The following is a 13,818-nucleotide window of genomic DNA, read 5'->3' as shown; positions in this document are numbered from 1 at the left end:
TAGAATTTCTTTGGAGAGAAATTAATCATTTATAATTATAACTAACCCTTATTATAGTGTTCTTAATGCTGTTGTAAATGCCATTCATGTTCTTGACACTGACCTTTGTTATGTTATTATATTATCTTTCCTCTTCCCCCCCATCCCCCTCTTTCTCTTTTGCAATGCTCCAGAAGCATTGTGTAGCCATCTATTTACTCTGTGATTCAGGTATGATCTTAATAGTTAGAAATCCCAAGAATTAATAGAAGTTATTTCTGTTTGCTTTAGGTCAACTAATGTGATCTAAAACCCCAAACTTTAATAGTTTGTGATATGTATTGCTTTGATGTGTAAGAGTTTGACTAGTTGACAGACCAGTCTGCTTAGGTTCTGATGATGAGGGTAAAAAGCAGAACTTGGACATTATTGATTCTGTGCAATGACTAGAATGTATCGTTTCAGTTACTCACTTTGGACAGTAGGTGGCAGGTTCTTCTGATTATTTCTCCAGACCACTGTTTTGCAGATAGGCCACACGATACTTTGTAATGGGCTCTTTTGAGTGTTGGTCTTGAGAGTATGGGATATCCTCTGGATAAAGAGGTTTGGAAAAATGTTGGAGCTGAACAGAATAAAATAATTCTCTTTTCATGTTTTAAAAAAATGCAGCACTTGGCAACGTTGCATGCATCATTTCATATTTAGTATTTGGGGGGGGGGGGATATTATTTTTTTCACAGACTCCTGGCTCACATTAACTATCCAGAACATCATGGTTCCTTGGAAGCAGATAGGCTGCTTTGGACGAATGGGAAAACAACTCCCACAATTTTGCTATTTGATATATGGTCCCACTCTGAAACCAAACTAAAATAATCTGGCCACACCTCTTCGTGAACTTGAGTTTATTCCTTAGCCATAGTGACAAATTTGGTTATCAGAAATGACCTGAAACTTAGAGTGTCTAAGGAAAAGTGGAACTTATAGCTGGCCTTCCATGGAAGGAAATAGAAAAGAGAGATGGCAGTCATTTTTTTCTTTTACCTATAAGGGTAATAGTCTTTTTCTCCTTTTATCTCTTGAGTTTTATAATTCTGGGAATTTGAAACATAATGGTAGACTAAGAACAAGGCCTTCTGCATTCATTTGCCTTTGGGTAATAACCCCCTAGCTAGTGTTTTAAACGTGTTCTCATAAAAAGTACTTCAAACCTACTTGTGGCAGTTTATTGTAATGGGATGTGCTACTTTTCCATTGAATTTATTGTAGATGACAGCATCTTCCAACACTTCCTTGATTTGGGATGGTTGGGAGGTGTTTGAAGGGCATCCTTTTTGATTTTGGATGGTTGGGGGGAAACATCAGTTTTAAACTAAGAAATTGACAAAATCTGATGCCCCCAACCCTCTGTCAAGAAGAATCGCTTTACCTATACAACAGACAGTTGGGGGCTTTTTATCAGCAATGTAGTCTCTGCTAAGGAGGTGGGCTTTCTCATTTAAAGAACCTTTCTGAAAAGGTTTCCCCTTCGAGGTTGCCCTGTGTGTTATTAACAGGCATCTCATCACAGCTGTGACAGATGTGACAGTAACAACTGTACTCTAATGTTCTCACTGTGGGGCTTTGCATTATTCTTTACTTCTAGGCAGGCCACCCCTTCCAGCAGCGCTGTGCTCAGTCGGCCTATTCCAACAGTAAGCAGAAGTGGGAAGCACCTGTATTTTTTCTTTTCTTAGACTGCGTGTGGCAAATCCTGCGCCAGTTCCCTTGTTCCTTTGAATTTAACGAACACTTCCTCATCTTGCTCTTTGAGCACTCTTATGCCTCACAGTTTGGGACGTTCTTGGGCAACAATGAAAGTGAAAGGTAAGCACACATCTCTGTTCATGGCAGCAGCCCATCTTAAATGCTTTGTAGTCCCCGAGGTATAAAGACTAACTTCTGTCTCCTTTTTGTTTTCAAGTTATCACTGTGAATTCAAGTAATTATCCTATACATAAATTATTTGTTACAAAACATGCTGCAACCTAGAACACAAAAATGACATGTTCTATGGGAGTGTATATTGCTTTAATTGGCAGACACACCGAGTGGGATCCCATGAGTGGGTTTGAATTCTTGAGTTCTCCAGCAGTGCCATTTTTGAAGATTGGCCTCACATAGTCAGACCCTCAGAATTGGAAGGTACCTCCTATCTAGTGAGCTTTTTCCACTTTTAGATAACTCTGATTATTAAGAAATTTCTCCTTACATCAAGGCAAAATTTACTTCAAAATTTCACACCAGTGGGGGCAGCTAGGTGGCGCAGTGGAAAGAGCACCGGCCCTGAAGTCAGGAAGACCTGAGTTCAAATGTGGCCTCAGACCAAACACTTGACACTTAACTAGTGGTGTGACCTTGGGCAAGTCACTTAACCCCAATTACCTAAAAAAAAAAATTTCAAACCAGTGCTCTTTTTTGCTCTTTTTTTTCTGGACTCTTGGGCCAAGCAGAACAAGTCTGTTAATATATTGGACACCACCATAGCTACTATCCCATTTCACAAGCCTAACAACTACTAAATCCATAGATTTGTTTAGAAGATGCACAGTAGAATGATCTTTACAAGTATTATATAGAGAAATTTCTTATGATAATACTAACCTTTATGTATCATTTTATGATTTACAAAGTACTTTTCTTGGGGTACAGAAGTCTATCCTGCCCTACAGGAAAATAGAAAGGGCAGGGGATAAGAGAAGGGGAGGGAGATAGAAGAGAGGACAGACTAGGGGAAGGGATATTCAGAATGCATGCCATCTTAGGGTGGGAGGAGGGGGGAGATGGGGTATAAATTTGGAATTCAAAAACTTGTGGGAGTGAATGTTGAAAGCTAAAAATAAATAAATTTATATTAAAAAAAATAAAATAAAAATAAAATAAAGAAAAACAAACAAAGAGTACTTTTCTGATAATAGCACTGTGATATTCCCATTTTGTAGAAGAAGAAACTGAAGCCAAGAGAGTTTAACACGCTTATCCAAAGTCATACAACTAGTAATTGCCCAAGCCAGGCCTTGAACTTAAGTCGTCTGACTCCAAAGTATCTGTTGTTTCCATAGCTCCAAATTGACCTTCTCAGTAAATGTGATCCTCAGGTTGCCTGAGTTTGTCTAAAGGCAAAATGTAATATGTTTTTTGATAGCTATTTCCATTTAATTGTATCAATACAAAGCAATTTTGTCTTTTAAAAAACCTTTTAAAAAATTTTGTCTTTACCTACAAACAGATGATAATGCGTATTTATTTGTCGAGAACTGTATTGACAAATTCTTTAGTTATGATTTTCCTTTCATAGATCTAGCTCTCTTAATCCAGTTTTAGTGCAAACCTTAGAACCATTTGATGACTTCAGCAGAAAGGTTTTATGGTCTCTTTAGATACTTGGTATAATGAATTGCTACTGAATCTACAAGTTCTTTCTTTATGTGCTTGATTTAGCAAGAATGACCCCTTAGTGTTTGAACATGTTCACATTCCATATAAGTGGCTGCTACAGGTGTTTTATTCCCAGGTTTCTCTTAATGGTACTGTGGAAGTAGGACAAGACTGGTTTGTTTTTAGGCATGTTAAAGAACTAGTTCAAAATTTTATATGGGGGGTAGTGGAGCTAACATGCATTAATGACTCAGAACTAATATTTTGTAAAACTTTCCTTAGGTCATAGAGGTGAGGGAAGAGAAAAGCATTTATGAAGTGCCTACTGTGTGCCAATCACTGTGCTAGGCACAATTTTTTAAATTAATGAAGTAGGGCTAGCTACCCGTTTTCCATTTCAAGTTGATTTTCTAGGAATCGTTGCCTTCATTCATGGTAGTAAGGGATTACTGTTGGAACTGTTAGTATTAAACTGTTAGTATTAAAACATAGTCATGTTTTAATGAATGTCATTATAACACCTAATTCCATATAACAGGATTGTCTTCATGTCATACCAGCACCTTATATTAGAAATACAGAGTTTTAGTGACAGATGTAACCTTAGAGAGCATTTAATCCAGTGCACTTATTTTACAAAGGACACTGAAGCCTGGGGAGGTAAAATAATTTGCTTGGGATCTCATATCTAGGGAATGATGAAGATTCTTAGTCATTCTAGTACTAATTATGTTGCACTGTGGAGCAAGCCCCTGCGTCTCCCTGGGCACGTTTTCTACTCTAAGATGAAGGATTATCTTTATGGTGCCTTCCAACGCTGACATTCCGTGTTTTTGTGAGAGAGCCCAGCCGCTAATCTATCACTTCTTGAGCCTCAGTTTCGTCCTTTAAAGTGAACAGGATAATAAAATGTCAGCCCACTGAGAGCAGAGACTTTTGTTTTTGCCTTTATATTGCCAGTGCTTAGCACAGTTTCTGATACAGTGGGGGTGCATAATAAATGATTGTTGACTAAATGACATTGTTATGTTAGAATGGCTTTGCTGGTATGAATGCAGCAAAGTCTACTAAACAAAAAATGTGGTGTAATAGCTAAGAAACCTGTATAAAAGTCCATTTTGGAATATTTTCCATATGTTTTGTCATTTATATACAATAAATGTTGGAGGGCAGGGGTATGAGTCTTTTCCTTCAGCTGTTGAGTTTGTTTTTCTCAGAAGTACAGATGGATGACTGGGATGAAGTTACTGTCCTTAGACTCATGATTTTTAGAGCAGACACCTTTTACCAGAGGACAGTAAGTATAAAATATATGGTCAGGGAGTAGAAGTAGTTAGTGATAGAGGCAGGGTAAGGGATGGCAAAAGTGGACACCCCAGCAGATTGAGAAACCTCTGTGGACAAGGAGAAATTAAGACTCAAGAACCAAAACCCCAGACCTACAAGGAAGCTGAATTTTCTTTTTCTTTTTTTGGTGAGGCAATCAGGGATTAAGTGACTTGCCCAGGGTCACACAGCTAGTTGAGTGTCAAGCGTCTAAGGCCAGATTTGAACTCAGGTCCTCCTGACTCCAAGGCCTGAGCTTTATCTACTTTGCCACCTAGCTGCCCCGAATTTTTTAAATTAGGCTTTTCCTTAACAAGGGGATGGGGCAGCTAGGTGGCGTAGTGGATAAAGCAGAACCTGAAGTCACGAAGACTCATCTAACTGAGCAAATTTGGCCTCAGACTCTTACTAGCTGTGTGACCCTGGGCAAATCACTTAACCCTGTTTGCCTCTGTTTCCTCATCTGTAAAATGACCTGGAAAAAGAAATGGCAAACCACTTTGGTATCTTTGCCAAGAAAACCCCAAATGGGGTCACCAAGAGTAGGACGTGACTGAACAACAGCAAAAGAACAAGGGGCCAGCTCCCCAGGAGTAGATAGACTAGATGGAGAGAAATTATAAAATGAGAAAATCCTGTCAATTGCCTCCAAGGAAGCACCTGAAATTCTATTTTGCAGCCAATAATCCTCCATTCTGGACTTCCATTACAACTGAACATCTTTTTTTGTTGTTGTTCTTATCGTTATTTTAAATAGAATACTTTGAATTTTTTTAAGAATACCATTAAATAATACTGTGTTTTGAAAAACATGTTAGTTTAAAAAGCCTTGCTAAGTCCAAGAGGCGGATTGGATAAATTGTTGACAGCAGTATATTATCTATCATGTTCCATTCCAAGTAGACCTTATGGGCTATTTCATTTTGCCCTTAGTGACCCTGGCTACTTTGTTAAGACTCCAGTTTCCCATTCGTAATGATATTATATATGAAGCTGAAAACTTACAAGAATGGCAACATTTACCCTCCCCAGTATTTCACTTGTTTGTTTTTCTCATAATTTGGAAACTGCCTTCCATATCCCAAGGAGCCAAAATCAGATTTTTTTGTCTGTGTAAGCCAAATTTTGGGAGAAAGTGAAGCCATTATTGAGACCCATATAAAATAACACTAGTCCACTGCATTTAGGAGCAGGAAGTTGGTTCTAGCTTGTTCTTGGAATTTCCATGACCCTGAGTAGCAGAGAATTGGGAGCTGAGCTGGGGACCCTGCATATTCCCTAAAAAAAGAAAATACAGTCTGAGACCCTTTGGAGATGTAGCTAATTGGCTGCCTTGCCCTTGGGGTCAGGACTCTTTCCTGTGAGGTATTTGACCTACTCTTATTTTCTTTTCCCCCTTCTCAGTTCTTCCTCTCTGCTGCCACTTCTGCCACACCTTAGTTAGAAACCATAGAATATTAGATCTGGAAGACCTTAGAGATCATCTAATCAGACTCATTAATTTTACAGAAGAAGAAACTGAAGCCCATAGAAATTATATAATTTGCTAGTTAGTGGCAAAGCCAAGACTAAACTGCTGGTTGTTTAGCTGTTCTTATTTTCTACTACCCAAACAGCTGTCTACTGCATTTTGATGGAAGAAGCCACGATGGCATTGGTGGTTATAACTTTTGTCCTACGGAATGTAAAAATATAAGGGTACAGACATACTCCTCATAGGTCAAGGGGTCAGTACACAAGTTAGTGTGGCAAATATTTAAAACCAACAGTTGAAAATCTGAGAGTGGGAAGGCCTCTCTCTGTATTTCTTGATTAATCATGTTTAAGATCTTGGACTCTGTCTAATTTATTTTGGTCTTTACTATTATGTAGGCTACCTTTGTCATGCCACTCAAATATAGAATGGAGAAACCTAAGCATGTAAGAATTTAAATGGTTAGTGACCACATAGCATTCTCATAACTCAGAATTATGTATTTGCTACCTGTTTAGCTCTAGTATAGTGTTTAGTTATTGTCCACAGTGTTTAAAAACTAACCATGCAAAGGCCACTTTACAGTAAAATCTCAGGCTAACCAGGGAATAAAAAAGTATTATGGCAGCTTGTTTTTATGGTTATTTTTAGAATTAAGCAAGGGCCTTTCATGTTTGTAAAACCTTCCCAAAATAATAGTAAGCTACTTTGCCTTCTTCATAAATAGAGAATAGTGAACATAATTGAACTTTTCTTGGGTAATTAAGAATCTTGCAGTATTACAATTACGGAAGTGAGGTTTGACTATATTTTCATGTAATATGTACTGCCTTGTCCTTAAGTTTCAAGATTCTTAGCAACGGGAAATATTGGAAGTTTCTCGTTACTCAACAATTTAAATTTTTTATGCTGCCCTAACCCTAGTGAAGAGATAAAGGGAGCAAAGTTCTTTGAATGGGTTTAAGTAGAATCCTCAACATGACCTACCTTTGAATGTACTTTTAGTCTGCCTGCCAAAAGAAGTTGCTTATAAACCAGTATCTCTGTGTTAATTCAAACTGAGTTCTTTTAATTTACTAGGGAATAACATTCTACAGGAATTTCCTCGAAAGTTTAGTGGCTCAGTTTATATGTCTTAGCTTGCACAGAGCGGATTTGTCCCAACATTACATGAAAGGCCCATTAAATAAAATTATTTAAATTGCACATTTTCACTTGGTCAGCAGTGATTTTCTTTCTTTATCAGGTGTAAATTGAAACTACAGCAGAAAACCATGTCTCTGTGGTCCTGGGTCAACAGACCCAGTGAACTGAGCAAGTTCATTAATCCTCTTTTTGAAGCCAATAGCCTTGTCATCTGGCCTTCAGTTGCTCCACAAAGTCTTCAGTTATGGGAAGGTAAATTGTTCTTATTTTTCAAATCTATTTTATTCCTAGTCAGATATGCTCTCTTTTTTATTGTGTCATCTTTTGATTTGAGAATGGTGACGTGATCAACTAGACCTAAAGTTTTTTTTAGTAGGTTCTCTGCTTATATGCATCCCTTGGCTAACTCTGTGCCTGTAATACCCAGGCTTGTGGCACATAGCACAGATTAGTTAGAGGAATAGTCTGTGGCTATGTGGAAGATCAAAATAAACTGGCCTACATGGAGTTTGAGCCTATAATAGCTTAATTGATAAGTGTCCATTTGACTTGGATATTCTCCACAGGTAGAAAGATAGAGTGGTCAGATGACATTGGTTTCTATTTCTAGCCCTAGCCATGTGGGCAAGTCATTCAATTTCTCCGACTCAAGTTTATTTACATAATGGAGCTGATAATGCCTACTTAATAAGGTTACTGTGGAGATCAAATGAAATATATGCACAGTACTTTGTAAACTGTAAATGCTATACAAATGTATAAAAAAGCACAAAAAATATTACTGTTTTAGTTAATATCAAAAGTGAAATACTACCTATACTTGAAAATTTTTTTATGTAGTTTCATAACAATTTGTGCAGTTTGCATGTGCCACAGCCATTTAACACTAGGCATTTATAGAAGAATGCTTTAGACCAATGATATATCTGAGTGTTCATGATGAATCCTTGTCAGTCACTGCCATATAACATGGGAAATTATAGTGACCTTATCTGTAGCTCTTTAATGAACAATTAGATAATCCTCTCTTTGGGATTATCGAGGTATAAACCTATGTAGAGGAGGAAGATTAGGTATTTGTCATTCCTATTATTCCATAAATGTAATGTTAGTTCATTGTTTCTTTCCCCCTTCTGGTTTCAATAGGTGTATTCCTACGATGGAACAGATCCTCTAAGTATCTAGATGAAGCCTACGAAGAAATGATTAATATCATTGAATATAACAAGGAATTACAGGCAAAAGTAAATACCCTTAGAAGGCAATTGGCAGAGCTGGAAACAGAAGATGGGATACAAGAAAGCCCCTAAGATATCCCCTTATGGCCTTACTGTTGGAGCCTTTTCCATCTCTTTCCTTCCCCTTAGTCTCCTTCTCCTTTTTTCCTATGGTTCATCTTGACACTGAAGCTTGGAATATGTTTAAATGGTGGGACTGATCTGATGTAATAGATTTCTCAACACTTCACTGACGAAGTCTACAACCATTATTTACCTTAAATAAAGCCTCTTAGGCTGCTTCACTTTGGGGAAAAGAGGAGGGTGATAGTCATTTTAGTTGGCATTAAAGTGGTGGCATGTTTGATGCCATTCATATTATAGACAACTTACACTTAAGTGTAAACTTAAGCTTATCCTTTTTAATTTAAATCTTATATGGATGGCCAGTTGTGAGCAATGACAAAAGGCCATCTAATTAAAATATTATCTGGCTTTTTTTTTTCCTACCTTGGTTTTTGGCATTGGTATCAGACTTCTGTATGCAAAAACATGGGTTCTCAAACCTGAAGTGGCAAATCAAGGCATTTTTTGTTTAATGCATTTTTTCAAATGGCGTTTGTTTAGTAAAATGGGTTTGCACCTTCTTTTTGGCATAATTCAGAATGACAAAGCTAAATTTATTCTACGTTCAGTTTATCAAGAAAGGAAAGATGATAAATACAGTAATGTCATCATTTCATTGTTATAGGACAGTTGCCTTTGAAAGAGAAGCCAGATAGTCTGATGGGAGTTCTCTTAAGAGTTAAATTTGTTGAAGAGTGAACACTAAATCAGAGTTGGAAGAATGTGCAATATTGACATTTTTTGTTGTTTTTAAGTTTCTTGACCATATTTTCTAGAAGTGAACATAACATATGAGGGCCAGAAAGGAAAAATATCGTTTGGAAGAGGTCATAATTTACATTGTAAAAAAATGGTTAACTTTAACCAGAGATGCACTGCCCTTGTCTGATGTTCTCATTGCACTGGTTTTTGCCTTTTTTTTTTTTTTAAGAATAAGACTTGACTAATACTGAAGTTACAACTTTTTTGTGATTTTTTTTTTTATCACAGTGCATTTTTGTCTTGACTATGCTAACTTATCCATGTTCTATGTTAGACAAATGTGATTTAAGGAAGAACAAACTATGTTATTGTGATGTAGTACCACATTTTAAATTTCAGAAACTTAGATTAAAAGATTTTCAAATGTTACATGAAAGCATGACTTTTTATTCTTGTTTCAGTTTTTTCTTCAGGTCAGTTCTAGAAAATTTGTTGCCAAGTTTTTTCAATGTTAATTTTGTTTAGCAAAATTATTGGTCCTTATTAGTTTTTAAGAATACACTGTGAAAGATTAGGCTTTAATACCAACTCATTATAACACCTATACATATAATCATTTTAGTGTAGAGTGCTGAAACATAACCCAATATAGTGCTACTGTATGTTATGGAAAAGGATAAACTTTTTGCTCTCCATTCCTGAATGTAAATATGTGAGTACAGTGGCCCTAGAAACTGGCAAATACATGCTGCTTCTCCCCACGTCATCTAAAAATGTTATCCTACCACTTTGAAAGTTTCTACTCTTTTTATTCCTTCCCCTGGCTGGTTAGCAGTAATTTGAAAAACTGTCTTTATTGAGAAGTCCCTTATAGATATTTTAGAATGGCTGGCTTCTCTGGCTGTAGCTGTGAACCTTGGGGCATAATAGGCCTCATTAAAAGACTATGGCAAGGAAGGGAATTGAGATCTGTACATAAATAGACTAGAGCTAGTTATGTACAGCATGTATGTGTATGTATATGAAGTTTGGAAGGCAGAGACAGGAGGAAAACTTTTCGTGAGTCCTGAGAATGAGCTGCTACTTTCCAAATACATCTAAAACTAACTTTTTCTTTCAAAGTGGAAGACTTTTTTCACCTCCAATTCACTTAGGATGTATAAGGCAGACCATCAGAAGATTTCTTAGTGACTCCTTAAAAATGGTTAACACAAGATGTGGTCCACAGGAACTACATAGGCAGATATAGGGGCTCTTTATTACTAGGTTGAAGTGATAGGAGCATGGCTTATCATCATCCCTGGTGAGCAAGTGTAAAGAATGTCTGAGCCAGAGTTCTGTAATAGTAAGGAACATAAAATCTCCTTCTTTCTCTTCCTGAAAATAGGTGCTAGCATATGAGGATTGTTATGCTGTTGTATGATTTGTGCATTGTAGTACACGTTTGCAGATAGAAATATCAATGTGAGAGCAATTTAGGGCAAGTTAGAACCAATTGAAGTGTCTTCCAGCTATGTGAAAAAATACTATAAAATAATAAATTACCTCTGACTTGATTAAAAGAAGAAGCAAAAGGGTTGAACCTGTTAGAATGTTCTTGTGAGATGTTAATGGGTTTGGTTTTTTTTAAGACTTTTTAGAGAAAAGCCTTAACAAGGCCCCCTGTTTCTCATCTAGGCTGATAATCACACGAGGTGTTTTCATGTGTAAGGGACACCCTCATTAGTCATCTATATTGGAGGTGCTGGTTTATATTTTTAGTTGTGTTTAAAAGCATATGAAAGGGACATAAAAGCAAATGTGTGGCCACTATCTTCCAGTAGTACACAAAAAGAATCCTTTAACCTAAGTTTAGGGTAGTTAACTTGTCCCGCTCCTCGACCTGAATAAGTTCTACTTGTATAATCACTATTACCCAGTTAGTAGGTTCTGCAAATCCTGATTTTTTTTTAATCAACTTTTTTCCTTATGATTTTCCAAGAGAGAAAACTTCTCTATGACATTACTGAATCCATTATTGTCATTTGTAATTAGCAGATAATTATATAGATTTGGAAAACATAGGGTTGACTAAGCTAGAACTAAAAATTTTTTCATGGCAAAAGCCATCATATATAATATTTGTGTGTCAAAATGAGCTTTTTGCCTTCACAGAATCCATTTGAGGCAGTCATGCAGAAACTGTAAGCTTTGTTGCCAGATTAAAAATTAGCGATATTAAATAACTTCTAAATTCAGTTCATTCTTAAAGTTTTAAAAGTAATTTAGATGAACAGTGCTAGTCTTTATATTTGTTTATAAGCTCACATTGGGGAGATTTCTTTTATAGTAAATCTTTGAAATCTGAGGTTTGGATTAATAAGAATATATGGGTCTCAAGCGACTTCAGTTTAAGTGATGAAATGTGATGGAATTTGGAAGTAAAGAGTAACAGTCTCTATTTTGTCACATAAATGCCCATGAAACCATTTAAGGAAGAGTTGAATAAGTCCTTAATTTAATCGAGTGCTACAAGGAAGCAAAATGCTTATTCCTTATCTAGCAGACTGGACTCATTCTCACTCTCTTTTGGACCAAAAGTGAGCTACTTGTTGTTAAAACAGTTTGTCCCTTGCTCTGGCAACATGAGGCCTGTGACAAGTAATAGGCCACTCAGCACATCTGAACTGTCTGAGCCCTTTGTGTTGAGATCACTCAGATTTGGTTTGTTTTTTTTTTCCTTTTTCCTTTGTCCACTTGAGGCACACCTATAGTGATTTTGTCTACTTTTGCTAATAGCTGGTTTTTCAAGATATTTCCTTAGTCATGTTTTTATGTAATTCTCCATCTTATCAAATATCAAATAGTGGGAAGACTGGTTTTGCCCTCAGTATAACTGAACTAATAAAAAACTGGTATTCATAGTCTTATCATTTTTCTCTTCCTTCATAAAAAACTCTTTTCTCCCTGTTCTCATGAGTAAGGCCTTGCAGTCTTCATAAGGTACATACCAGCCCACATGACCCAAAAATAGTCTTTTGAAACATTTCAGGTTCTTGAACTCTATATTCATTACTGTAAGTTCCTATTTAGGAAATAGAACCATCCCTCCCTCGGAACTAAACAATTATGAAATATTTAGTTTCTTTTTCTCTGTGTGGAGGAAAATGGTATTCACTACAAATTCTATACTATCCTGAGAAGTGATTTCTGATGGGCTTTTAGAATGAACAAAAGTCATATGTTTGACTCTTTGCAAATCCAAAGAATGGTATGTGGAGATTTGAAGCAACCCAGTTCCTCAGTGTAGTAAGGCCTGTGTCTGTCTAGCCATAACAACACATACTTCTGGTTCAAGCTGTATGCATCCTGGCAGAATTATTGCTCAACACAAGTACGTGCTAGACCTCATTGCTTAGAATCCTTGTACACCTAATGCCATTTATAATAAAAATGTTGTACTTGCACAATTTACTTTAAATATATTTCCTCATTAGCCAGGTATTTGGATTGTACTCTTGATATATTTGAATGTGACTCTTGGGTTCAAGTGCACTGTTACTATTCATGTCCCATAAAATAAAGTCGCACCATATAACATAACAGTGTCTGTAATGTATCTTTTGCTAATCCTTGGAGTGCTGTTAACACACAGGTTCCTCTACAGTGCATCTGTCTTTTACTGTTGGGGAAAGATACTCTCCACTTTTGTAAATGTGTGTAACATTTTAATATTCTTTGTAATGTTCAAGTCATGGTCATTAAATAATGCAAAATAGATGGTAGATGTATTTCCATCCTAAATCATCTTGTCAACTATTTCGTCAAGCGTGGTTTTATTGACTTGAAAGAAATTGTGTCATCTCAAGTGTTTGTGTTATTGTTGGTGCCTTGTTTTGTGTATGGTGTTTTTCTTCCACTACAAAGGGGAGCTACGCCACGTCTAGTGTTAAGTTTCTCTAGATAACTATTAATAAAATTTAAATCTGATCAGATGCCAGAAAATTAAGCTGCCAGCTGACATTAGTTTTTTTCAAAAATTTGGTAGAAAATATTTGAATTAAAATCTGCCTGTATTTAAATATATGTATTATTTTAATTCCTGCAGTTGAGTTTTCCTTTTCATCTACTTTCAGCCTGTTCCATTCTTATTCCTTAAGTTTTGAGATTAAAATTAAACATCTGGGGTGAGGTAGGTGGTGCAGTGGATAGAACACCTGCCCTGGAATCAAGAAGACCTGATTAGAATCCAGCCTTACTGGCTGTGACTGGGCAAGTCACTTAACCCTGATTGCCCCCCCAAAAAAACAAAAAACATTAAATGTTTTCAGAAAGCTTACTGCAGCAAGTCTTCAGAATAGCTGCCTATAATTCAGAAGTTCCCATTGGGAGGATTGTATCAAAAGCAGAAGGCCGTGTGACCCAGCCCCACTCATGAATTTGAACATT

The 13,818-nt window shown here is 36.6% G+C and overlaps 1 protein-coding gene across 1 annotated transcript in view; it reads left to right on the top strand.

Moving 5' to 3' along the window:
• Positions 1-13,185, top strand: part of MTMR9 (myotubularin related protein 9) — a 46,546-nt gene extending 33,361 nt beyond the window's left edge. Inside the window, 3 exon segments of the mRNA XM_020975710.2 lie at positions 1,628-1,848; positions 7,446-7,597; positions 8,492-13,185. Of these exon segments, the coding sequence (XP_020831369.1) occupies positions 1,628-1,848; positions 7,446-7,597; positions 8,492-8,655 (537 nt within the window). The 3' untranslated portion in view covers positions 8,656-13,185.
• The last annotated feature ends 633 nt before the right edge of the window (positions 13,186-13,818 follow it).

Source organism: Phascolarctos cinereus, unplaced genomic scaffold (genome assembly GCF_003287225.1).
Source record: "Phascolarctos cinereus isolate Bilbo 61053 unplaced genomic scaffold, phaCin_HiC Scaffold_2;HRSCAF=192, whole genome shotgun sequence".
NCBI lineage: Eukaryota > Metazoa > Chordata > Mammalia > Diprotodontia > Phascolarctidae > Phascolarctos > Phascolarctos cinereus.
This window is presented reverse-complemented; position numbering and strand designations above follow the sequence as displayed.